This window comes from Notothenia rossii (genome assembly GCF_949606895.1).
Source record: "Notothenia rossii genome assembly, chromosome: 12".
Taxonomy (NCBI): domain Eukaryota; kingdom Metazoa; phylum Chordata; class Actinopteri; order Perciformes; family Nototheniidae; genus Notothenia; species Notothenia rossii.
This window is the reverse complement of record NC_136911.1, coordinates 22,357,294-22,381,036: the sequence shown is the minus strand read 5'-3', so window position 1 is coordinate 22,381,036 and position 23,743 is coordinate 22,357,294. Positions and strand designations below refer to the sequence as shown.

The window sequence follows — 23,743 nt, the reverse complement described above, 5'->3', positions numbered from 1 at the left end:
GTCGACTCATCACATGTGGCGAGTTCAGGCTGTCAGGAGTAGAGGGACCAGAGACGAAAAAGATCAAGAAAGAGGGAACGAAGTGAAACCAGTGATTGTGGCTCAGAACGGTCGGGTGATGACGTGAAGCGCTCCGCACACGCACGCACGCACGCACGCACGCACACACACACACACACACACACACACACACACACACACACACACACACACATCTGGAACAGCTTGAGCAGCTGCACCTGAAGAGAAGAGCTCCTCCACAAAGCCGGCACTTTCTCTATCTCTCTCGTACTCTTTATTTTTTTTTATTTTTTTGCCGTCTCTAAACCTTTCTCTGCTTTTTGCCGGAGCGCTGGAACGGTCACCCGCTGAGCATCAGCAGAGAGGAGAAGCGAGTGAGCAAAAAGAGAAGAGGAGGCACACGAGGACAGCAACATGGGGACGATTTTTTAGGCAAGTTGACAACCTTTAGTCGGAGTGCAAGAGAGGGTGAGAAATGTACCAAAAAAGAGTGTGAAGGAGACGCAGAGAGGGGGATTAAACAGCCGGAATGCGCTGACACTGGAGACTTGAGTTTCTGTTTGCATTTGGCACAGCAAGACCTGTCACTCCACACACACACACACACTTACAGACACTGTTTGCTTTGGAGGATGTTCCCACGAGGCCACGCCAGGAGGAGAGAACACCTTCCAAGGATCTGTTAACCCCCCACCCCTCACCTATAGCTTCTCCAAAGTGCCGGCCCCCTCCAGCCTACCTGCACCAGTCACAACACGCCGCAGAGTCACACTCTCTCACAGCGGAGATACCCTGGATTTCCTCACGGGACACCGCTGCAGTCACTGTGGCTGAGGAGCTTTTCTGACCTGCTGCAGGATGTCAAAAGCCTCCAGGCTGGCGCGGCCCTCCGCCTCCTCCATCGGGGCCGGATCCAGGCTTCCCTCCCCCAGGAAGGAATCAACGGGTCGAGTTCGGGTGCTGAGCGTTGGGGAAAAGCTGATGAGGGCAGGTAGCGATGGGATCCTGAGCCGACAGAAGTCTCTTAAAGTCGCTGGGACTCAGGACAAAGCACAGAGCGAGACTCAGGCCGAGGCCCCCAGACAGAATCCAGGTGAGAAGGGCCAAAACATGGAGATGCTACCCCCCAAGAGCAAGATCAGCCCACCTAAAGCCTCCAGTCAGCAGCAAGGCTCTATGCACAGTGAGTATTAACTTCATCTGAATGGCAACTGGTGTCTTTTGGTTTGTGTCAATGCACTCACATGTTTACTGTGCAAAAACAATCTTGCATGCAGGGGATTAGACTCTTTCCTGCGTGTTGTGTGTCCCCTTTAATGCTAGTTTATTGTGTTGTGTCAGTATTGATTATGTCCTCCCGGGGTTATCTGTCATGTCCTTCCTGCCTTGGGGCAAAGGATGTGTCGAACCTCCACAATTAACACGCTTTCAGACCAAAAATAGCACTGCCCTTAATTTTTTTTTACAAAAGTTGTAACTAGTGTTTGCTGGGGGCGGGACATGTGATTACAGACACGGAAGTCCAGTTTGAAATGCAACCTTACACCCGTATTGTCTGTATTTTCCTGCATTTCCGCAGAATACTGCTGTGCAAATGCTTCAGTTTAATTGAAATGAATTGGAAGCTTAATTTTTGGACGCAGTGCTTTTGTCAGCGTGGCCTTGATGTAGCAGAGAGGAGTGACTGCTCATGGGATATCTGTCCCTCTGTGGGGTGCAGATAAAAAATGGGGGGTCAGGAGGTCTTATCATATCCTTGTGGCTTTCTCACCACATTCCCAACTCCACAGGGTGCCAGCTCTCAGGGTTTGGTCAGGTCACAGTCTTAAAGGCACCATTACTTTATGTACTTTGTTAGCACCTGATTTTAAAAACACTTCCTGTCAATCATCATAGCTCAGCAGTGGGGAAGTGTAAAGGGGGGTGGGGGGGGTGGTGGTGATGTAGAGGGTGAGGCGAGTTAAAGAGTGACAGAAGGAGGTCAGGAATGTGAGCTGTGCATGCTGGGAAATCAACAGGTCTTGAGCTGCTTGAGAATCCCCTCCCTGCTGTAAAGATGGGTTATAAGGAGGCAAGTTTGTACTGGAAGCCAGATGTTCCTGTCTCTTCTTTACACAAATAAAGTGTCTTTCTGCAGAGCTGACTCACTCCTCAAGAGTGAGGGTCAGCTGACTTCAGAACATCTGGTCCTAGAAGTGTATTTTGGGGGGTTTTCCCTTCCCTGGAGTGTGTTATACAGGTTGTTGTGCATGTAAATGGTCTGCCAAGGCAACACATCTCTCTAAATATCAGAAAATGGGCAGAATAAAAGTAAACTATACTGCAAGAATCTGAAATGGCACCTAAACATTTTTATGACGCATTGAGGACACGGAAAGTGACCCAACCCCCCTTGTTGTTTCTATTCGTGTCCTCTTTCCTCATGTCCTCCCTCGCTCGTCTCTTTTCATGTCTTTCTTCTCTCTTACAGCCTCACCAGTTTTTGTTTCTCCCTGCGTTCTTCTCCTTTGTCGTGTTTCGACAGCCGTTGAATAAGTAACTGAAAGATGCCACCGCCGCCCCCGCACACATGCACGCCGACCGTCAAAAAGAATAAATGAACTGTGTGTGGTGCGTTTCGCCCCGCCGTCCCAGTGTGTGTTTTTGAAGTGTGAGCTGGAAAACTTTGTGCATTTCTTGTTATGGACAGAATCTTTGATGTTCCACATTGAAAGGCCCAGTCCAGTCTCTCCAGAAACTAGCTATCCTTTGATATATAACATATGCAAGGTCTTCACTTTGGGGAGCTGCTCTTGGCTACATGTGCTGCTCATGTATTTGTATTTTGAATAGACTTATTAAATACCCTTTCACTGCAGGCTAGTGGGCAGCGTGTCATATCCCCTATCCACTTATGGCTTGTATACAAACAAGGCAGTTTAATATGGCAGAGGTTCAGAGGGTGCCAGCCTCATCTCCCAAACTAATGCCGGTTACAGGGCATGACAGAGCCGATGCACACCGCAGTGGCAGACCACAAAATGCGTGTGACAGGTGACATTTCCACTGTGTGAAAGCTTCAGAGCCGCTCGCCAGAGGGCCCAATTTCAGCCTTAAAGTGGCAGCTTTCACCGAAATGCATGTGACACTTCCTGTCCAGAAAGGATATAATACACGTCTCAAGGGCAAGGCTTCCTTTGATACCGTATGACATTGCATCAAACGTTGTGTTAAGCAACTTTTTTGGCTTACTGCTTAAGGCCTGGATGTACAGCTGTATGTGTGTTTGATTTATCATGATGTACATTTCATGGCAGACATCACACCCACATCTCGTTCCAAAACCACAACGGCCTCCTCCCTTCTAAGAAATCGGCCGCAAGAGCATTGATGCGGTCGGTCAGGAATGTTGGCTCATCCTACACCTTTTGAATTGTTTCCCAATCTGTAGCATGGGGAAGTGATCAGACCCCGATCAGTTCTTTAACACGAATGCCTGGAAACTTTGTCAAACGTAAACACAATGCAACCCAGTGTCCCTTTAGGTAATACAGCGTGTGATGAATTAAAGTGAACACTATAGTATTCTCTTTGTTTTCATTAACATTAAGGTTAGTCTCCAGACTTCTTTCTGCGGATTCATGTGACCTCACATAGTCCCTTGATCCTCGCAAGCATTGGCCTGTTCTCCTTAGCAATGTTCTGCTCGCGTAAATGAACAACATATTGCATTTTGAGTTATTTTGGAGGAGAAATAATGTGTTATTTATTCTTTAAAAAGTTACACAGGCTAACTTAAGTGTTTACTTTTCATCTCAGACAAATATAAACACAGAACGAGTTGGAAACATCTGGAAATGTAGATCTCCTTGTTCTGTCTCTGGCCTTCCTCTGACGTTATCTCCAGCCCTCTCAGACTCTTATCTCTCTTTTAAGTCTACATCAACTTGAAAGTATTTTGCCTCATGAGTAACCATACGCTTCCTGAGAACCCGTGTCCCATCATGCAGGGATCGGTTTACAAAATCATGAGATAGTCACCGCTCAGATGTCTTATGACCTAACACATTGGTGATTGATATGGTGAGTCAATGAACCGGCTGTGATTGGGGGGCTCCATTTCTTTTTACTCATCTAGACTCGGGCTCTTGTGTTGTGTTGTTTCTTGCCTGATATCGTTTTGCAAGATTTGTTACCACATCAGAATCTGCGGCTCTGCTCCAGCCTGTTTACGGACATATTTCAGCGTCGCCCCAGGTGTTCAAATCTACATGTGTACTTCTACATGTCGACAACAGCGTATGCATGTGAATCATTGCTGCGAGACGTGCTTCTTCTTGTTAAAAGCTCACAGTGTCAGTTTAACACTCGCTGTTGATAGTCTGAGTTCCGGGAAACCATGACAGACTCTTTCTGCAGATGCTGCCCTTAGAAAAAAGTATAAAAAACAGCTTAGTGTGACAGGAATGAGAGTGAGGATTGGGATGTGATCACCCATTTATTCGACATTGAAGCCAAGCGTAGGGATTACATTAATTGCAGCCTCTCGTGACTCTTTAAACCCCCCCCCCCCCCCCCCCCAGTTGTCTCTCTTGGTTTTCTCTTCTTTGACAATTATCTGGCAGAAGCGAGACTTATTAAGATTACAAAAATCTTTTTTATTCACATATCAGTTACACAATTGGATCATTTACAAGTTTCTGACACACTCGCATTGTCTTGAAAGTGCTTTTTGCTATGCAGGGTTTTTGGTAATTGAGCCGTATAGGGGGTTGATTTTAACCAAACCCCCCCACTTTCACTTTGAACTGAGCAATCACACATTTTTACTGTATGTATTCATTTGAAATGCTTACCGTTATGTCCTGCTGTTTTGGCTTTTTTGCATATCAAAGCGAATGAGAAAAAACACCAGAAAAACTGCGGTCTCTAAACAGCGGGACGCCATTTATTATTAATTTACGTCCGATCCGCCAACCCACTCGGATATCTGTTTTGTTAAGGTTAAGGCAAATCAGTTTCTTAACAAGTTATTAAAGAACTTTCTTTCCAAATGCCAAAGGAAACAGAGGAAGTGAGACAACTGTGGGCGACATCTCACCTTTGTGACTTGTCAATAATTACCCCGAGCCTGGAGTCCAGTGAGTCCAGTGAGTCCAGTGAGTCATTAAGGAAGAAGAGTAGGTGAGTTAATGGTGTGTTCAGGGACCTGGGGTTTGTGTTGAGAAAATGAGTAGATGTGACTCATCCCTCAAACAGAAACAGACAATGATCGGGCCACTGAGCAAGAAGAAAGAGCTGCTGGTTATGTGACTACTCATGAGTCTGTATTGTAAATCCCCCTGTTGTCCGTGGGGTGTTTTTCTTTGGGGGGTTTAGCTGGGGGCAATGTTGCTTCTTCCTGCTTCCTGAGGCTGTGCAGCTCTCTGAGAGACAGCTGAGGGGATTGGCTTTCGTTCATGTAAGATTAAGGATAAAACAAAAAGCCTTAATCTCCGTGATGCCCACCCTGCCTCCAATTCCCGAGGTTTTAACTTGTTGAAACATCTATATAAACCTTTTTTGTATTTCTACTTTCAAGTGTGGCCTTTTACTTTTGCTTGATTACACAGCCAAGGCTTCAAAGCTTAAACTGCACATGTGGCATGGAACCAGACAATCTCACTACTACATTTCAATTAAATGTAGGCTAATACATGTTTGTGTTCTAGCCCAAAGCATAATTGTGTTTAATTCACCCAAATGAGGGGTGTAAGCGGATGCAAGGCCTCCCTCAGGGCTTCCTCTCAAAGAGTCGACAGAGAAATCAATATATCTCCACCTCCCCTCTTACACCCCATTCCCTTCAGGCAAACGTGTGTGTGTGTGTGTGTGTGTGTGTGTGTGTGTGTGTGTGTGTGTGTGTGTGTGTGTGTGTGTGTGTGTGTGTGTGTGTGTGTGTGTGTGTGTGTGTGTGTGTGTGTGTGTGTGTGTGTGTGTGTGTGTGTGTGTGTGTGTGTGTGTGTGTGTGTGTGTGTGTGTGTGTGTGTGTGTGTGTGTGTGTGTGTGTGTGTGTGTGTGTGTGTGTGTGTGTGTGTGTGTGTGTGTGTGTGTGTGTGTGTGTTTCTATCTGTCTGGGTTTTAGTGAATGTGCACAAAAATGTCTGGTATGCATAAACTGCTAAATATTTATCTCAGTGGTTTCGGAATATTCTAATTAAATCTCCCGCTGTGTTTATTTATTTCACGTCGACATGTTGTTTCAGGGGACTGCATCTTCCATTAATATTACATGGATATTTAGAGTTGTTGGTGGTACCCTTGGCCTTCTGTGAGAATATTTGGTTATTTAGAAAAGTACGTTTGTCTCCATATAGCATAGGAGAGATTTTCTACCAGAACTGAGTTCTATTGGGTTCAAATTGAAGGAATAGTTTGACATTTGAGAAATAAAGCCTAGCTATTCAACATGTGCAAGGTATGCTAAAGCCCTTAGCCTATGCTATGCAGTATCTAGGGCTAAAGCCAGGAGATGATTGTTTAGGTAGCATAAAGGCTGAAAGCAGGTGGAAATAAGGTTCCCTATACGCACAACTCTTTTGTTTAATGTGTACACAAAGTAAAAGCACTTACAAAATGCGTGTTGGTTACCTTAGCTTACGGTGCCAACACTGGAGGCAGCCTGGCTCCATCTAATATACAAAGACATGCCTTCCAGCACTGCTTAGCTTGATTATTAACCCGTTTAACAACATGCAGACAAAGCACAGAGACTTACTGGTGTTTGTTATAGTTACTACATTTATCTACCTGTCAAATTCACAACAAAGAGAGTTACAATGGGAGGGGTTTGACGTGGCTAGGCTAGCTGTTTTCCCCTTGCTTTAAGCCCTGTAAATGCTAAGCTAATTCATCCTGGCTCTAGCTCAAACACGGGTCTAACTCGAGGCGAGAAAGAAAACTTGTCCCAACATCTTGAACTGTTAATCAACAGTGTTAAAAATAAATATAGCTGACTAATAGTGTCACCCGTACTGTGTAGGTGTTAGCTGTGGATCACATGATGCGCCATGGGGAAGCTAACTCCTACATTCGGCCTTCACTCTGTCAGATGACTGGGACATGTGATGGGGCTGAAGAAAAGAGCAAATGCAGGATAAGTTCATAAAGTGCAGGCTGTATGATATTACAATATCCATAGCTTGACATTTGTGACATTACCCCACCGTTACTGCTCTCCATTTACTGATTTAGCTCGTTTTTATTGTCATTCTCTTAAAGACTTATTTTCCTTACCTCAAGCCATGGCAGGCATGAAATTGAAGCTCTGAGGTTACACAACTTAGGGACCTATTGAACTTTAGCTGACACTGTGTTGGTAACCTCCCTCATATAAATCATATCTAAGATAACAATAAAAGAAAAATCTAACACCACTCTCAAAAATGTGTCCAGAGATCCAAGTGAAACCACATTGTTTCTCCAGTTGTCTAGCATTTTCCAGCCGGCTCTAAAATAATATAAAATGCGACTTTAGCCTCCATTGAAATGCCCGTTTTCCAGCTCTCCAACAGGGCATTAAATTGAGCTTTTGCGGGCATCTCTTGAAAGCATAGTTGTGGTTTGTGGCCAGGAAAAGGAACTTGTAGCAACACGAAGAAGTCTGTCATTTGTTGAGAATAGAAACAGCTCAGGGACTTCTTGGTTGATCCCTGAACTCGGGAAAAGGAAATTGATATGTCATATTGTTGGGTTCAGAAGTCCAGAAAAGACAGAAAACTTCTAAGTTTAACTATTTATTGTAAAGAGAGCAAAAGATATCACTTGGCCGAGGACTCGTCATGTCTTGGTAATCACAGGTAGCCAAGCCCTAATCTGTAACCACCAAATCCGTAAAGAGCCTCGAACCTCAATACATTTGATTACACAGGGCGTTGCCCGTGTATTTCTGATTGGTCAAGACTAGATGAAGAGATACCGCGGTTTAGACTTGGCTCTCTTTGGTTGGTGCGCAGACTCAGATAGAGTCTCTTGGCAACACGATCCTCCAATCAGCATTCGGCCGGTTGGCGAAGTCCCTCCCTACTCTGGCACCATCAAACTAATTTGTTTTCTCTAAAGTTTCTTCGGATATAGCGGGAAACCATAATGTTGCTTCCTAGCTTTGCGGGGGAGCGCGGCTCCCATACAATTCAAGGCCGGTGCGATGTGCTGTTCTGACTACCTCTTTGTGTTCTCTCAGTCTCTGCACTTGACCTCGCTACTTTCAATATTGCAAGCTAAACACTTTCTCATGTGACTTTTCCCTTCGTTCCTATCTTCCCCATCAAAACTTGGGGGGGGGGGTGGGGGGGGTCATTGGGTCTATTTATTCCTAAGTCACAGCAACATAAAATGAGCACAATAAGCACATAATGTAATCATAAGAATCTTGTAATGTTATATACACAATATCCAAATTTAAAAAACACAATGACTTCATTGTTGCTCCCTAAATGCAATGTTACTGTTCATTTCATGTTTTTCGGTCCATCTGAGTAATCACATATAGCATAATAATGTTTTGTCTATCAGATATGGATCTTATTGACAGCATGCATTTCTAAATGTTGTGATGCAATTACATGCAGAAAGTAAAGAGGGGAAAGATGCCATGGTTGGGATTTTGTGGTTCCAGCTGGAGCAACACATTACCCTTGTGTTTTAGCCAAGGCACTGGCTCGTAAAGATTATTGATGATGTACACACCATGTGATACGAGTGCTGAGCAGGATATAGCAGCATTAAATCTCACTGATGTATAGCCGTCCTTTTCTCACTCCCACTGCCTCTCTTTTACTTTCTGTCCTAGAAGAGGTTGACAGTTGAGAAAACTAAACGTTAGAGGAGAGGAAACTCGAGGCAGAGCGGTCCTTTGTTTTTTATATCTCTTTTACCTCCTCTCATTTGACGGGTGCATGTATCAACATGTATTTAATAAAGGTACATGTGGAATGTGATATGATAAATGTGTTTACCCGCAGCTGTAGTTACCTAACTGGTTGTTATGCAGATTTGATCAGCACCTTCTTTGTTTTAGGAACATTATGAGTCAAACCTGCTGCAATAGTGCAATGAATAACGGCTCAAGTAGCAATGAGGGAGCTTCTTTCTTGGCTAACGGCTTCAGTTTTGCAAAATGTAAACATAAATCAGATTCAATCTAAGCGACTGTGAGGGAATGAAGCCCCTCTTTTTCAATGGCTGTCTAAATATGAAACTCGGGCATTCCCCCCTGTTGTGTTCTCTGCTGAGAAGTGTGTCAGTTGTGCTTTTAAACAAACTTGTTACTGTTTTGTGGAAACTGTTTTGAAATAATCACATTTTAATAAAATGTATTACCATGTTTATAACGTTCCCTTTTTTAAATGTATTTGTTTAATCTGCAATGTTTGAATGCTATCTAATATTTAAAGGGTTGGATTGAAATCAGGAAGAGTTTGTCGTAGGTTCCGGCAACTCAATTGTGTTTTATAAGTTACTTTATTTGTTCTTGTCTTATGTGGTTCTTAGCAGATTGTTATTTGCATTGGTTACACTTAATATCTTGGCTTTGAATTGTTCAACTCATCTCTTCACATGCAGAAAAAAATCACATTAGTGAGTTTAGCCAACTCCTATAATTGCTTGGAACCACTTGACACATATTTTTTAAGTTTTAACAAATTAACACATTCTTGAGTAGAGGAAAACTAAAGAAAGTAAGTTTCACCAACTCAAAATTTTTAAAAGTTAACTAAACTCATAAAATTGCTTGGAACCACTTGGCACACATTTTTTCAGTTTTACCAAAGCAACAGTTTTTACATTGTACTCTGTTTGCACATACTCAGTAGCTAGTTTGTAGTTTTGCTTTTTCAGAAATCAATGAGTCAAGTGAGAGGTTTTTGTGTGAGTTTTGCAGCTTTAGGCCTTCGATAGAAAGGATAATGAAGAGGTAAAAAAACTGAAATATAGATATTTACCTTCTTGCATTGAGTCGTATAAAAATATCAATTCTAAATGTCTAAGAGCTAGTTATGCTAAAGCCCCGCAGACTAAGGGGTCGATTGTTGTAGCTAGTTAGCATAAAGGCTAAAAGCATGTGGGAAAAAAGGTTCCCTATACATCTCTTTTGTTAGAGAAAGAAATACCAACAAAATCTACATTAAGTGTTTGGTTACCTTACAGTAGTTAGATTACAATGCTAACTAAACTATGTGGTTAAAGCCATGATGGTTAGCCTTAGTTTAGCTTCGGTTAGCATGAGCACTTGGAGAAACCAACACAGTCTCACGGCATTTCGTGTTTTAGTCACCAAATTAATCTATTGATTCGTGTTCACCAACACGATTTTTGTGTCACACAGAATTTCCGTATTCTGACACAGAACGATTTTAGAAGCAATGTATTTATTTTTTGAGGGTTAGGGTTAGGGCAATGTTGTGAATCGAGTGGCCCATGGTGGTGGTGGGGTTATGGTATGGGCAGGCGTATGTTATGGAGGATGAACACAGGCCACTCGATTCACAGCATTACCCTAACCCTAACCCTAACAGCAGATACTGACTGGTTTTCGGACCCCCCCCAGACCCCCCCAGACCCCCCCCAATAAAGCAAAACTGCACGTTTCAGAGTGGCCTTTTATTGTGGCCAGCCTAAGGCACACCTGTGCAATAATCATGCTGTCTAATCAGCATCTTGATATGCCACACCTGTGAGGTGGGATGGATTATCTCGGCAAAGGAGAAGTGCTCACTATCACAGATTTTTCAGATTTGTGAACAATATTTGAGAGAAATGGTTATTTTGTGTATGTAGAAAATGTTTTAGATCTTTGAGTTCATCTCATGAAAAGTGGGAGCAAAAACAAAAGTGTTGCGTTTATATTTTTGTTCAGTGTACATTGCTTTTAAAATCGTTCTGTGTGACACGAAAAAAATGCAAAAATCGTGTTGGTGAACACGAATCAATAGATTAAATTAATTTCGTGACTATAACACGAAATGGTTGGAGAAACAGTGAGTCTGGTTCCCTTTTTAATAATCAAAGACATGTTATACACTGAGAGCTGCTTATCTCCGCTCCAACGAGGGCCTAAAGTAATCACATTCATTATAAATTAATTAGAAAGATCAAGAGTTAAGGTGTACATCATGGGGCTCCAAATCAACAGCAGCGCTTGTTCTTAAACTGATATTAGATACTTTTAAAAAAGCTCCTACTACCTGCAGCCTGACTGAGGCTTATCCAAAAGTTATTGAGGCAATTTTAAATGTACCTCATTTGCCAGCCGAACAGACAGACATTGTGCTATAATTGTCAGGTGCTCTGCAGGGTCTCGGCCTGTCATAGTTAACATAATGACTCTCCTCTCTGCTCTGAAGCCATTACGATCACCGTGACCCGTGTGCACTGAATTATAAAGAACTGGTTGTACTGTCAACGTGAGAAAATTACGGGCCCAAATCCATAACAAGGATACATCATTTTAACCTCAATGATTGGTCTGACTTTCTCTTCAGCCTGATATATTTTGTACATCTTTCTTTGCACACATGCATTTAGATATTCATGGTGCATGTTCTGCAGGCAAACATGTCTGTGAGATATGTGGAAGCTGTAGAGCAGAGTGCTGTTTCATACAAAATAAAGAGTCAGATCTACGCCTGCTGCACTGAACTTATTGCAACTAGAAATAAAACAGACTTCCTGGCCCCATACGGGATCTCATCCTTTTGATACTGAGCAGGTTTCCTACCGCTTCACATAATTACACCCCACATCGCTTTACTCTTTGACTGCAGTGTTCAATAGCTGCTGGCATGTAGCGCCCCCAGCTGTACGGCTAATAGGATTTCAGGTTTAACTCGATTCATTTTGAGTTCCTGTCCTTGTGGGAGTACACTCCTCTCATGCGGTTGTTGTCAAAGTGTTTAATTTGACATTCAATCGTTTTATCCCTGTGAGCATAGCTTTTTCAATTAGGCTTCACTTTTCTGGCACTTTTCCTTAAATATGAAAGTGGGTTTAACAGCCTCTCTGTGCCTCTTTCTACATTCCTACAGTATTAAACACCTAAAACACTGCGTCAGGGATCAAATGCACTCCGCCCCGCCCTCTCTTGGATCTGGGGGTTTTTCTAACGGGGAATAATAGAGCTGGGCTGTGTGATGAAGTCATCGGTAAGACCTGCATGCTTTCCAGCCAGGCAGCTAAAGCTATTATGAGACTGACACAGCATTTTTATCCTGATCTATGGGAGAAAATAAAGGGGGGGATTTCTGCTAAACTCATATCAACAGCTGGAGGTTTAATACTTCACATTCGCCCTGCAGTTTCTCCAAATTCTCCCTTTTTCTTTGTTTCACTTTGATCTCAAGTCCTAACACACATCTTCCACAAGGAATCAATCAAACGGGTGAATATTTGATCAGTTTTGGAACAGTGGGGGCACATTTAATAGACCACTCAAACCCAGTGACAGGATAAAAAACGATTGAATCCCTTCATTACTAAACATTCGATACTGCTGTGGGAGAATCAGTGGGAATACATTTCAAATCAGATTACTGTGGCTGCGCAAAAGTCCATTGTTTGCATCCATTATTTGTAGAGTCTCTTCCTCTTCTCGGATTAAACACAGCCAAACAAACATGTGTCCCAATAAAGAGTTCTGCAGGCAGAAGAATGTAAATGGGTTGTGATAGGCATCAGGAAATCACATCCAACATCCTCTTGTTATGTAATATTTCATTTCTTATGACAGAATAAGACGATGTGAGGCAGGACCCAGTGAGGCGGTGAAACGAGGACAGAAATCAAACGGGATCATTTTGGAAACAGGGCAGTGTGTTTTTTTACTGTGCAAAGACACATTTATATATCTTAAATAGACGCTAAATCAGTCAGTGTGCTTAATTCGGAGATACCATGTGACCTGGAGCACGGGTGACGCTATACTTCATAAATAAGTGTCATTGTTTCGGGGGTCCATTGCTACTAATTGAGCATATGGTGAGTCCTATAATAGGTTGCGTGAAATTACTTTAAGGAAACTGGGCATGAACTCGAAGTTTATTTATAATGAACATAATGGATTTGTTTAACAGTTGGTTGGTCTACGAGAGGCTTAACTTACGAGCATCTGGCCACCAATGCTTTTGGGAGTCTGAGGATGGATGTTAACCAGACGGGTAAAAAGAAAAACAGTGTATATGTATTTTTTTCTCTTTCTGTGTTCGGTGTGGTCATGACGGATGATGCATGGGGCTTCCTGGGTGGATGTCCCTGCAGGTTGGTTGTTTTTAGAGAACAGATGATGGCACTGACCTGTGCAGCTCCCTGCTGTTTGAGTATTCGGGTAGTTTCAGCACCCCATACTGGCCAAATGTACTCTCTAAGTACTACTGCAGCCCTTTCTCTCCATCTTATTCATCTTCTGTCTAAAACTTGAAACATTTACGCAGAAAGAATGCTTGGAAAAGGAATATATAACATTTTCTGGTCCATATTTGTGTTTTGTGACATTCTTTAATGTTAAAAAAGGTATTTATTTTTCTCATACTGCCTACGTTGCAGCACCTCGTTTCACCCTCTGTCTGAAACCAGTCTGCTCTGATTGGTTAGGCTCTGTTGTGATTGGTCAACCGCTTAGAGATGTCCCGCCCCTTAGCCTATCATGACCAATATGTTGGAGCGCTAGCCAATAGGAGAGCGAGTGTTACAAAGTGATGTTATTTCGTTATGGAAGTAAACAAAGGAATCTGGTGTAAGTGAAAACATCAGCATATCATTTATTTTAAAGAATATAGAAAGTAGGTGTATGGATGACTTCTCACCATGCAGTCACAGACATGCTGTAGATGTCTTCTTTTTCCCCTCTCTTCTCCTTATGCTCTCAGAGACAGAATATTAATTGTGATTGGGACCAAATGTTTCCCAGCGCTGCATATTTCACGACACATTTGTTTGTTGTTGTGTGATCCCCTGAAAAAGCTTTGACAGGCAGGCGTGGAGCGCCTCGTATCAGTGTGAAGTCAGGAGTGTGTGCGGAGTTGTTGAGTGAGACTCAGTTCACAGTGTGACAGCTGGCAGTTAATGTAATGTGCCAACCAGCCATCATCAATTATTCATGGCCCAAACACACGAGTAGCAATAAAGGGTGATTTTATTGATAGGTAAATTACTTATATCTTCAGGGCTGCTCTGACTCCTTGCTCAAATGTTTTTGCATAAAACATTGGGAAAAAGGAGCCGCAGCGCTGCAGCTGGCTATAAAACCCTCGCTTATGGGTAAAGTATTTGTTCATTTTCATTTTGACATCACATAAAATGGCTGATAAATATTTAAGTCTAATTACTCTTGGCTACTCTAAATGCATTATATTAAGACCAATAATTCTTCCATTGCAGCAGAAGCCACTAAAGTGCACTTATGAGACCAGCACAATTGAGCTAAATGCTTTGGATAACGCTTATTAGTAATCACATTTCTATGACAACAAAACAACATGTTTTTACAGTTATTGCTTGCTCTGCTGCACTTGGGATCATTAACATTATCGTATGATGGAGGGGGAATATGAGAGAGAGGGATGGACAGATGTGGAGGCAGGAGGGAGAGTCTGACCTGACAGATTCTCCGCCTGAACCAGCTGCTGGCCTCACATCGCTGTCAACGCTTCACACACACTCACCATCCAGGGGTTATTGACGGCTATCCTACGAAGCAGTGCAGTCTTTGAAGCATGACCGTTCATAACAACATTAGCTGCAGGAGTAAAGTTGCTTTCACCTGATAGTAAAACGATTCTGCGCTAATGTTATCGTTGTTTTTATGGAAAGATTGACGCACAGTGATGCGCAAAATTATTAGTTTGACTTGTTTACCACTGATCTTTCGACGCACAACCATTCAGGATAACAGCTGTATGAAGTGGCACAAGCTAGCAGTGGAAGCTAATGTTCCTAGTGGACAAACGGTAGTACTACACCTTTTGTTGCCATTGGGCCCAAAAAATACTTTCCCCATTGACTTACATTGGGAAAGTACGGAGCCCCCTAGGGCAGTGTTTCTCAAACTTCTTCATACCAAAGACCACTTAACCAATAAAAAAACACTCGCGGACCACCTAACTCCACAAATATAAAAAAAAAACATCGTTTTTCTAGAACAGATTAAAAATAGCCTGAAAATGGTACAAACAAGTGGCAACATGTGTGATGAAGGTGTTGCGCTGGGCTATATCATGCAATCGAGAGTGAAACTTAACCTAGCTCCATTGCGGAGATATTCCCGCGAGAGTGCGGAAAACTTAAATTTATTTATTTATTTTAAATGTGAAATGTTACCAATATACTCACGGACCACTAGGGGGCGCTCACGGACCACCAGTGGTCCACGGGCCAAACTTTGAGAAGCATAGCCCTAGGGGACATGGAGAAAAAAAGAAATTGCAATACTTTTCCGAGATCTTGCAATACTTTTCATTTAGCTCATTTGCTTCCTGGTCAGTTCGGCTGCCACGGCAACAAAGAAACCACAACAATGGAGCGGTTCATCGATTTTACTTTGAGCTTGGCCTTAAATATAAAGATATAACATCAGTGCTTGGCAATAGGCACGGGTTTCACACATAGACTGTATATATAAAGGGTTTCACATAAGTGAAGACACCTCAAGAGAACACTCAGAGCGAGGGAACATGCACGTCCCTCTGAGCTGAGTTATTGACAGATTCAAATTTCGTGGATCAATAACTCATGAACATAACGTTGTAAAAGTACAAACAACATGACTTTACAATCATAGCAAGGTAGACAACGAGCTACAGAGTCGTTTTTATCAGAACAGTTCGATACGCGCCGTCATCCGAGCTAAACATCAAGATTTGTTTTTGAGAGATCTTGCAAAAGTTTTTTTTTCTTCAAATAATGTTTTTTTTCTTCTCCATGTCCCCTAGGGGGCTCCGTAGGAAAGATACGTCTGTAAATCAGCGGATCTTTTTAATTTCACGTACTACCCACTCGTTTGAGAATGTTTCAAGATGACAACTCTGTGCATGAAAGCCCATATCTAAGATAAGATCAAATAAGAGGTACTTGGGAAATGTTTGCGTCCTAGCAGCATAAAAAACAACAAAACAAAACAAGGCATTGCACATAAGTAGAAATTAAAGAGTAGGAATAGACAATATTAGAATTTAAAGATCTCAAAATAGATTTAAAGCAGCATTCAAAAGTAGAAAATAGTAGACCGTGAAGATAAAAAACCTATAAACTCTGTCAATAAAATCTAAAACATATCTGCAGAAAACTCATGTCATAACTCGACGTAGCAGCTTTGTGAATCTGCCGATATGGATTTTTGCGTAGGAGACGTTAAACAGCTACTGATCGATAAAAAACCTGAAGTAAACTGAAGAGAGAGGTGTGACATCAGAGAAGTGAACGTGGCACTACGACGTCGTTCTGTAGTCGATGCAACAATGACAGAAAGGAACAGTGAGCCATAACTCATAGCAGGTCAGAGGGGTCACATGACTGTGTCTGTCTGTCTGAATGCCGCACACACATGCATGATTACACGTGGCAGCATGCGTGAAGATGTGGTGAGACAGGGAGAGCGGTGAGTGTATCAATCTGTTGTGAAGTGCGGATTAATGTCCCAGTCAGAAGCAGGCAACACCACTGGGTGTACAGAGAGCAAACCAATCAAAGGAGAACAAACAGAGAGCTTCAGAGCAAAGCAGGGGAAGATCACAAGCGGAAATACCTTGGTGAACAAGTGTCTTCTTAAAGTTAATCAGAAAATTCCTCATCACACCAGCTACTACCGTCAGAAGTCCTTGAGTTAACCCTTTAGTTACTGTAAAACTGTGGCAACAAAAACAACCATTTTGCATTTTCTACTGTACAACCATTTACAAAGATCTTTTGACAGCCTTGTATTAAATACCACGTGATCGATTTGGTTAAAGAGGCCCTTTTATGATTTTGGGGGGGGGGTTCCCTTTCCTGTAGTGCAGGGATATTCAACTCAAATTCAACGAGGTCAAGTTATAGAAAATGTCCCCATGCAAAGGTCCGGAACATCAAAATGTCTAAGTTGCTTTATGAATTAGTGTGATATATATTGAAGTAGCTGTATCAACGTCTGCATGTCATCAACAGCTGACTGCCAATCAAATAAAGAAAGTACAATTCATAAACAACAATATTTATTGTCACTTAACATTGAACTTTACAGATATACAGTAAATACTTTGGATATGTGTAATGTTCCTCTCGGGCTGCATTTAAAAATAAAATAGAGAAAATAAATCAAATAGCTTTTGAAAATGTGTGCATCTTAAAAGTGCTTGATTTTAGATAAATAAAATAAAGTGTAGCAGCAGCTTGAGTTTCCCTTTTTCTTTGTTAACCGTTTCACATCATGCCTTAACAGTTTCAGACGATTACGGCCCGTCCACACAGCGGCGTGCGTTGACGCTTGCCGGCGGGCGTGTCTGAAACTCGACCAACAACCAATCACATGAATCTCCCGCCCCTGACACACAAGCAGCGGTTTGATTGGCTAGAGGTTGTAATGGCATATGATTCGATTGGCTGACGCTTCTGCCGAGGCGTCAAAAGTTGAAAATGTCTCAACTTTTGCAGCGAGCCACGCCAGCAAAGCTCCACGTCGCTTCCCACGATGCAGTTCGGCGAAAAGTGACGTCACCCCATTCAAAGTGAATGGTGAAACGTCAACGCACGCCGCTGTGTGGACCGGCCGTTATAGAACAATATCAGTCTTTACACATAACAATTGAACAGTTTTAAAGTTACTCTTTCTTTCCCTCTTATATTGCAGTCCCTCTCTCACTTTGTTTTATTCAGTGCGAGAATTGAGCTGGAGTTTGTAAATCTGGGCTGAAATGGTGTCAGGGACATTCACACACACACATGCAGGTGCTCATTGGTTAGCCTCGGTTAGCTCATTGGTTAGCCTCGGTTAGCTCATTGGTTAGCCTGGGTTAGCTCATTGGTTAGCCTCGGTTAGCTCATTGGTTAGCCTCGGTTAGCTCATTGGTTAGCCTGGGTTAGCTCATTGGTTAGCCTGGGTTAGCTCATTGGTTAGCTCATTGGTTAGCCTCGGTTAGCTCATTGGTTAGCCTGGGTTAGCTCATTGGTTAGCCTCGGTTAGCTCATTGGTTAGCCTCGGTTAGCTCATTGGTTAGCCTGGGTTAGCTCATTGGTTAGCCTCGGTTAGCTCATTGGTTAGCCTGGGTCAGCTCATTGGTTAGCCTCGGTTAGCTCATTGGTTAGCCTCGGTTAGCTCATTGGTTAGCCTCGGTTAGCTCATTGGTTAGCCTGGGTCAGCTCATTGGTTAGCCTCGGTTAGCTCATTGGTTAGCCTCGGTTAGCTCATTGGTTAGCCTGGGTTAGCTCATTGGTTAGCCTGGGTTAGCTCATTGGTTAGCCTGGGTTAGCTCATTGGTTAGCCTCGGTTAGCCTGCCCTGGAACGATATTTAGTTTGATCCAGGTGGACTGATCATATTGGGCTCTGAGACTGCTTATTATTTCTGACCTCAGTTCTGAGTTGAGAGGGAATGTTTGGTCAAACACTTAGTGTTTTGTCTCATAGTGGCGTTTTGGCACTTTTAATGAGCTCCACGGTCTCTGAACAAATGAGACACACTGGCTCTGTGTAATTATTTGTCTCTCCCTGTCTGCCCTTAACACGCCTGTTCACTCTCCTCTCCGCTTCTCTCCCTGTATCGCTGATTATTCTCTTCACTCACTTTCCTCTCCGATTCTCTCCGCCGCGCTCTCGTCTCTTCTTCTGTGTTTCTCTCTCTGTATCTCTCTCTCATCTCTTCTTCTGTGTTTCTCTCTCTGTATCTCTCTCATCTCTTCTTCTGTGTTTCTCTCTCTGTATCTCTCTCTCATCTCTTCTTCTGTGTTTCTCTCTCTGTATCTCTCTCTCATCTCTTCTTCTGTGTTTCTCTCCCTGTATCTCTCACTCCTCTCTTCTTCTGTGTTTCTCTCCCTGTATCTCTCTCTCCTCTCTTCTGTGTTTCTCTCCCTGTATCTCTCTCTCCTCTCTTCTTCTGTGTTTCTCTCTCTGTATCTCTCTCATCTCTTCTTCTGTGTTTCTCTCCCTGTATCTCTCTCTCATCTCTTCTTCTGTGTTTCTCTCTCTGTATCTCTCACTCCTCTCTTCTTCTGTGTTTCTCTCCCTGTATCTCTCACTCCTCTCTTCTTCTGTGTTTCTCTCCCTGTATCTCTCTCTCATCTCTTCTTCTGTGTTTCTCTCCCTGTATCTCTCACTCCTCTCTTCTTCTGTGTTTCTCTCCCTGTATCTCTCTCTCCTCTCTTCTTCTGTGTTTCTCTCTCTGTATCTCTCTCATCTCTTCTTCTGTGTTTCTCTCCCTGTATCGCTCACTCGTCTCTTCTTCTGTGTTTCTTTCCCTGTATCTCTCTCTCCTCTCTTCTTCTGTGTTTCTCTCTCTGTATCTCTCTCATCTCTTCTTCTGTGTTTCTCTCCCTGTATCGCTCACTCGTCTCTTCTTCTGTGTTTCTCTCCCTGTATCGCTCACTCCTCTCTTTCGCCCCCTGTCGGCGGCGGTTAAAATAGAATCGCCCCGTCAAAATTGAAATCCCCTGTTAACGTATTGATTATAGGTCCGGGTCCGTATAGCTCGGCGTCTGGATCCGGACCGCGGTCCGCCTGTTGCCGACCCCTGTGTATTAATATCGTTTTTTTTTGCATGTAAATGTTCTGCTAGCTCTCCAACAAATTGCACGTGATGGCTAAGGGGCGGGACATCTCTAAGCAGTCGACCTAACACTACAGAGCCCACCAATCAGAGCAGACTGGGCTCTGGTTTCAGACAGAGGGTGAAAAGAGGTGCTGCAGCACAGGCAGTATGAGAAGAATAAAGAGCTTTCTGAACCTTGAAGCATGGAGACATGTCTCTACATCCCAGTAGAGACACTATGAACATAAACAATATATATAATCCTCTTTATACTTTATATTTCTGTTCATGCACTTTTAGAGTGTTTCATGCTGACTCAGAGATCAGACTAGACCACCGGCTAAACTCTCAAGCCTCCCTATTGAATATTATGAAACTGGCTTTAAAATATGGAGCAGCAGCTCACCAGGGCTTTGGATGATTTGAGGCTAAATATATGAAAAAGGCAGCTTGCTCCATGGGCTAGAGTGGGATCTGGGTGGAAAGCAGCCAAGGCCTTTGGTGCCTTTTTATTGAATTGCTCCACATCTCACTTTGGTGGGAAGAAGCTAGACTCACTCTGAAGTGAAAATGACGGTTAAACCTGTATGTCTTTTCCTGGGTGATGTCGATGCCCAGAGGCAGGTGGAGCTACTTTTCTTTCAGAACAAATCCCACCGTCTCAACTGCCTGAAGAGCGTAGAGTTTATTGGGAGCAAATCGAACGTGATATGACTCAGACTTCCTGAATTCCATCACCGTTTCCCCTCCCCAGTCTTTTAAACATGTCTTTTTTGAAGCCGTCTTGAAGCTATTGAAACTCGTTTCCTGATCTGCTGTGGCACTGAAAGCCTGTCATTCAACTCATTTTCTAAAAGCGCAGTTGGAGTTCTCCAAGGCTCACAGGTGGCTCATTCACTGCAGGATGGTTTCCCTCACAGTCTGATAAGCTTCAGGTGTGATCCTCACCTGCGCCTTCTCTGATAAACCCCAAATGTTTTGAGTTATTGTGTCTCCATTTGTCTGCGTCTCTTTTCAGCCACCAAATAAGGGATTAGTTAAAGTGGGGCCTGTTTATGTTGTTCATTCAGGAAGAAAGTGATGTGGAGGCATTTCCCTTTTTCACATATCAAGATGCACAAACCGTTTCATTCACACACAACTGAGCGAATACTGCGCTGTCAGTTCCCTGCACCTGTTCACCTGAGTCTCTTCCTTTATCATGTGATTAAAGCAGCATTAATAATAGGTGCTGATGCAGAAAGCCTCCGTGCTGCCGACGCACCTGAGCCACATCTTCTCCTTTCATGTTTCGTATTTGCTTTGAAGTTTGCTGCGTCTAAGCCTCTTGAACAATGAACCCACAGTATTGAATGTCCAGATCGTGTGGGGCTTGTTCTGTGCTTGTGTGCACAAGAGGAGTGGTCTCCAACACATGGTGCTCAGACTAAACAACCAGATGGATGTTTCCTGAGTGCAACCTGGCACAGACTGAGGGAATGAATCGCACTGAAGCGAGAAGAGTAGATCAAATTCGCTGGAGGAGACGGTTTACTTTGTTACCACCGCATTACAAATTGGGTCCTGGCTATTTCTAATTGATGTTTTAGCTCTTGCAGCGTTGTAGCTACATATATAGTCAGACTGTTAGGACAAGATTTAAAGGTGCTTTCCGAAATGTTTGGAAAACCCCCAAAAGCAGAAAAGGGCCGCAGTTTTCCTTTCGTTCACATCATAGGCTTTCCGCTATTGTGTTTTTATCCATCCCATTTAAATGAAGTGGTTTGGATATTCCAGCTGAAACGTTGGCTTGTTAGGAATTTGTATTGTCATCATGTTACTGAATGTCAGTAATTACAAAGTCATCACAACCACACAATAAAAAAAAGGGCCCAATGTAATAAACCCAAATGATCCTTTTAAGTTAATCGTCTGACTCTCATTTCAATCCGGGCGTAACCACGATACAGAGCATATCTGTCCTGAGCTTGGTCTGAACTCTTCTACGACCCTCAAGGTGTTTCCATGCTGCGATGACTGACCTGTTAACAACACCAACAAAAGCTCAGTGTGCTGCTGTCAACCTGTCTCCTCCCACTCCTCACCTTTCACCTCCCTACCCCTCACCCCCATTTCCAAACTTTTTTGAATCACCCCCAAAAGCCTGGAAAGAGCTGTCCACCTTGGATTGAGTGAAATTAGACGCTGGGGGCTTTGGGAAAAAGGGTTAGGGGACGGATAGTGGTGAAAACGTTTGGCAGACTATGGAAAAAGCTCCTTGTTTTTGGAGACTCGGAGGCTCTCAGGGGGCTTCGCTGGGTTGAGCCTCGCTGCGGTTTGTAACAACAAGCTGTTGGATTTAGAGAGAAAGTTCCAGAAACACCCCCGACCCCTTACTGCTACCCCCTTTTTCTCCTCATGCTTGAAAAAGCGTGTATCGTCCGTGCAGGAAACCCCCCTCCCATCCTCCATCTTCAACTCCTTCTTCACTCTCATTCTCCTGATTGAGGCGAGCCAGTTTGGTGATTCAGGAACACACACACACACACACACACACACACACACACACACACACACACACACACACACACACACACACACACACACACACACACACACACACACACACACACACACACACACACACACACACACACACACACACACACACACACACACACACACACACACACACACACACACACACACACACACACACACACACACACACACACACACACAGAGGTCTACGTGTGACAAGCAACAATGACTGTTAGCTAAGGGAGAAGAGGGGGGAGCAGCAGCTTCTTGGATGGCCTGATTGGAGCATAAACAGCAGCCCAGGAAGTGCTGAAGTAAGAGAGAGAAAAGGAGGAGGGAGGGAGTAGGGGGAGTGTGCAGATCTGCCGGGAGAGGGCAAAAAGTTTGGGAGTGCGACGGAGTTAGTTTGTGTCACTCTGGTTCTCCTGTCAGGACTTTTTCTGAATTGCAGAGAGCAAGCAAAGAAAGGTGAGTAGCTGCATCTAGAAGAACACACACACACACACACACACACACACACACACACACACACACACACACACACACACACACACACACACACACACACACACACACACATGGATGCTCACTCATACATGAGGACAAACAACACCCATTTCTCTTTCCTCTGTGGATTCAAACTGAACGGCAAACATTCTTGCATGACTTGAGAAAAAGGCTTCTCGTTATTATTGCACACAATGTCATTTTAAATTCCACAGGGCTTACACAGTGTTTCTTAACGTGTGTGTTGGTTGCTGATGGCTTTCCCCCCGGCTCTGCTTGTTTTGCATAGCAAGTTTTTTGTGGTGCCTTGAATTGCAGCCAGCTATTCAGTGTGTGTGAAGCAACAGAAGAGACTAGGACCATCTCATGTGTGTGTGTGGCTGTGTCTAATTAAGCTAATGGGGGAGACGAGTGGTGAGGGTCAGACCATGAGAGGCTGAACTTGAAAACATCACGGTCACTCGCGCAAAACAACATGACTCTCAGATCCAGCTCGGAGGTTCTCCTCGTCTGTTTGATGCCTCTGAATCTCCCTTTTGTTGATCAGAGGAGTGGCTGATTTCAGATCAGTTCACTCTACATTTACCCATGTATGGTGCTGTGTGCTTTCTGGATGAAACGGATAAATGTTCCCACTGGGGAGATGCTGAGTTCTTCCTCTCAAAGTGAACATCAACGCCAATTTGCACATTTTAAGACTCTCGGATCACATGGATTCCCAGGCATTAGGAATTTGTAAACAGTGAATGCTTTTCTCTAAGTGCTATGCCTCTCAGTTACTGCTATTTGACTGCAAATAAAAAAGCATTTTAGGACTTAACAAGGCCATTTTCCTGTCTGGAGCTCTCCAATACCACAGGGAAGTTTTTCCATTATTGAGTAGATTTACATCTGGAAAGGACTGGCCTCCTCGAGTGGAAAAACAAAGATAATTCCAGAGGCGTCCACATCGGAAACTCCCATCATGTCA

General features: G+C 43.4%; 1 protein-coding gene across 12 annotated transcripts in view; it reads left to right on the top strand.

The window, feature by feature from the left end:
- kiaa1217 (KIAA1217 ortholog) overlaps positions 1-23,743 on the top strand; it is a 131,282-nt gene that overhangs the window by 25,951 nt on the left and 81,588 nt on the right. For 2 of the 12 annotated variants that reach the window (XM_079661437.1, XM_079661435.1), the window contains exon 1: positions 337-1,204. The exons of 1 other annotated variant lie outside the window; for it this stretch is intronic. In XM_079661437.1, the coding sequence (XP_079517563.1) occupies positions 880-1,204 (325 nt within the window). In that variant the 5' untranslated portion in view covers positions 337-879. Of the gene's footprint in view, positions 1-327; positions 1,205-22,626; positions 22,735-23,743 lie in introns of those variants that run through there. 9 more of the 12 variants (XM_079661433.1, XM_079661432.1, XM_079661441.1 and 6 more) reach the window with 8 other exon arrangements.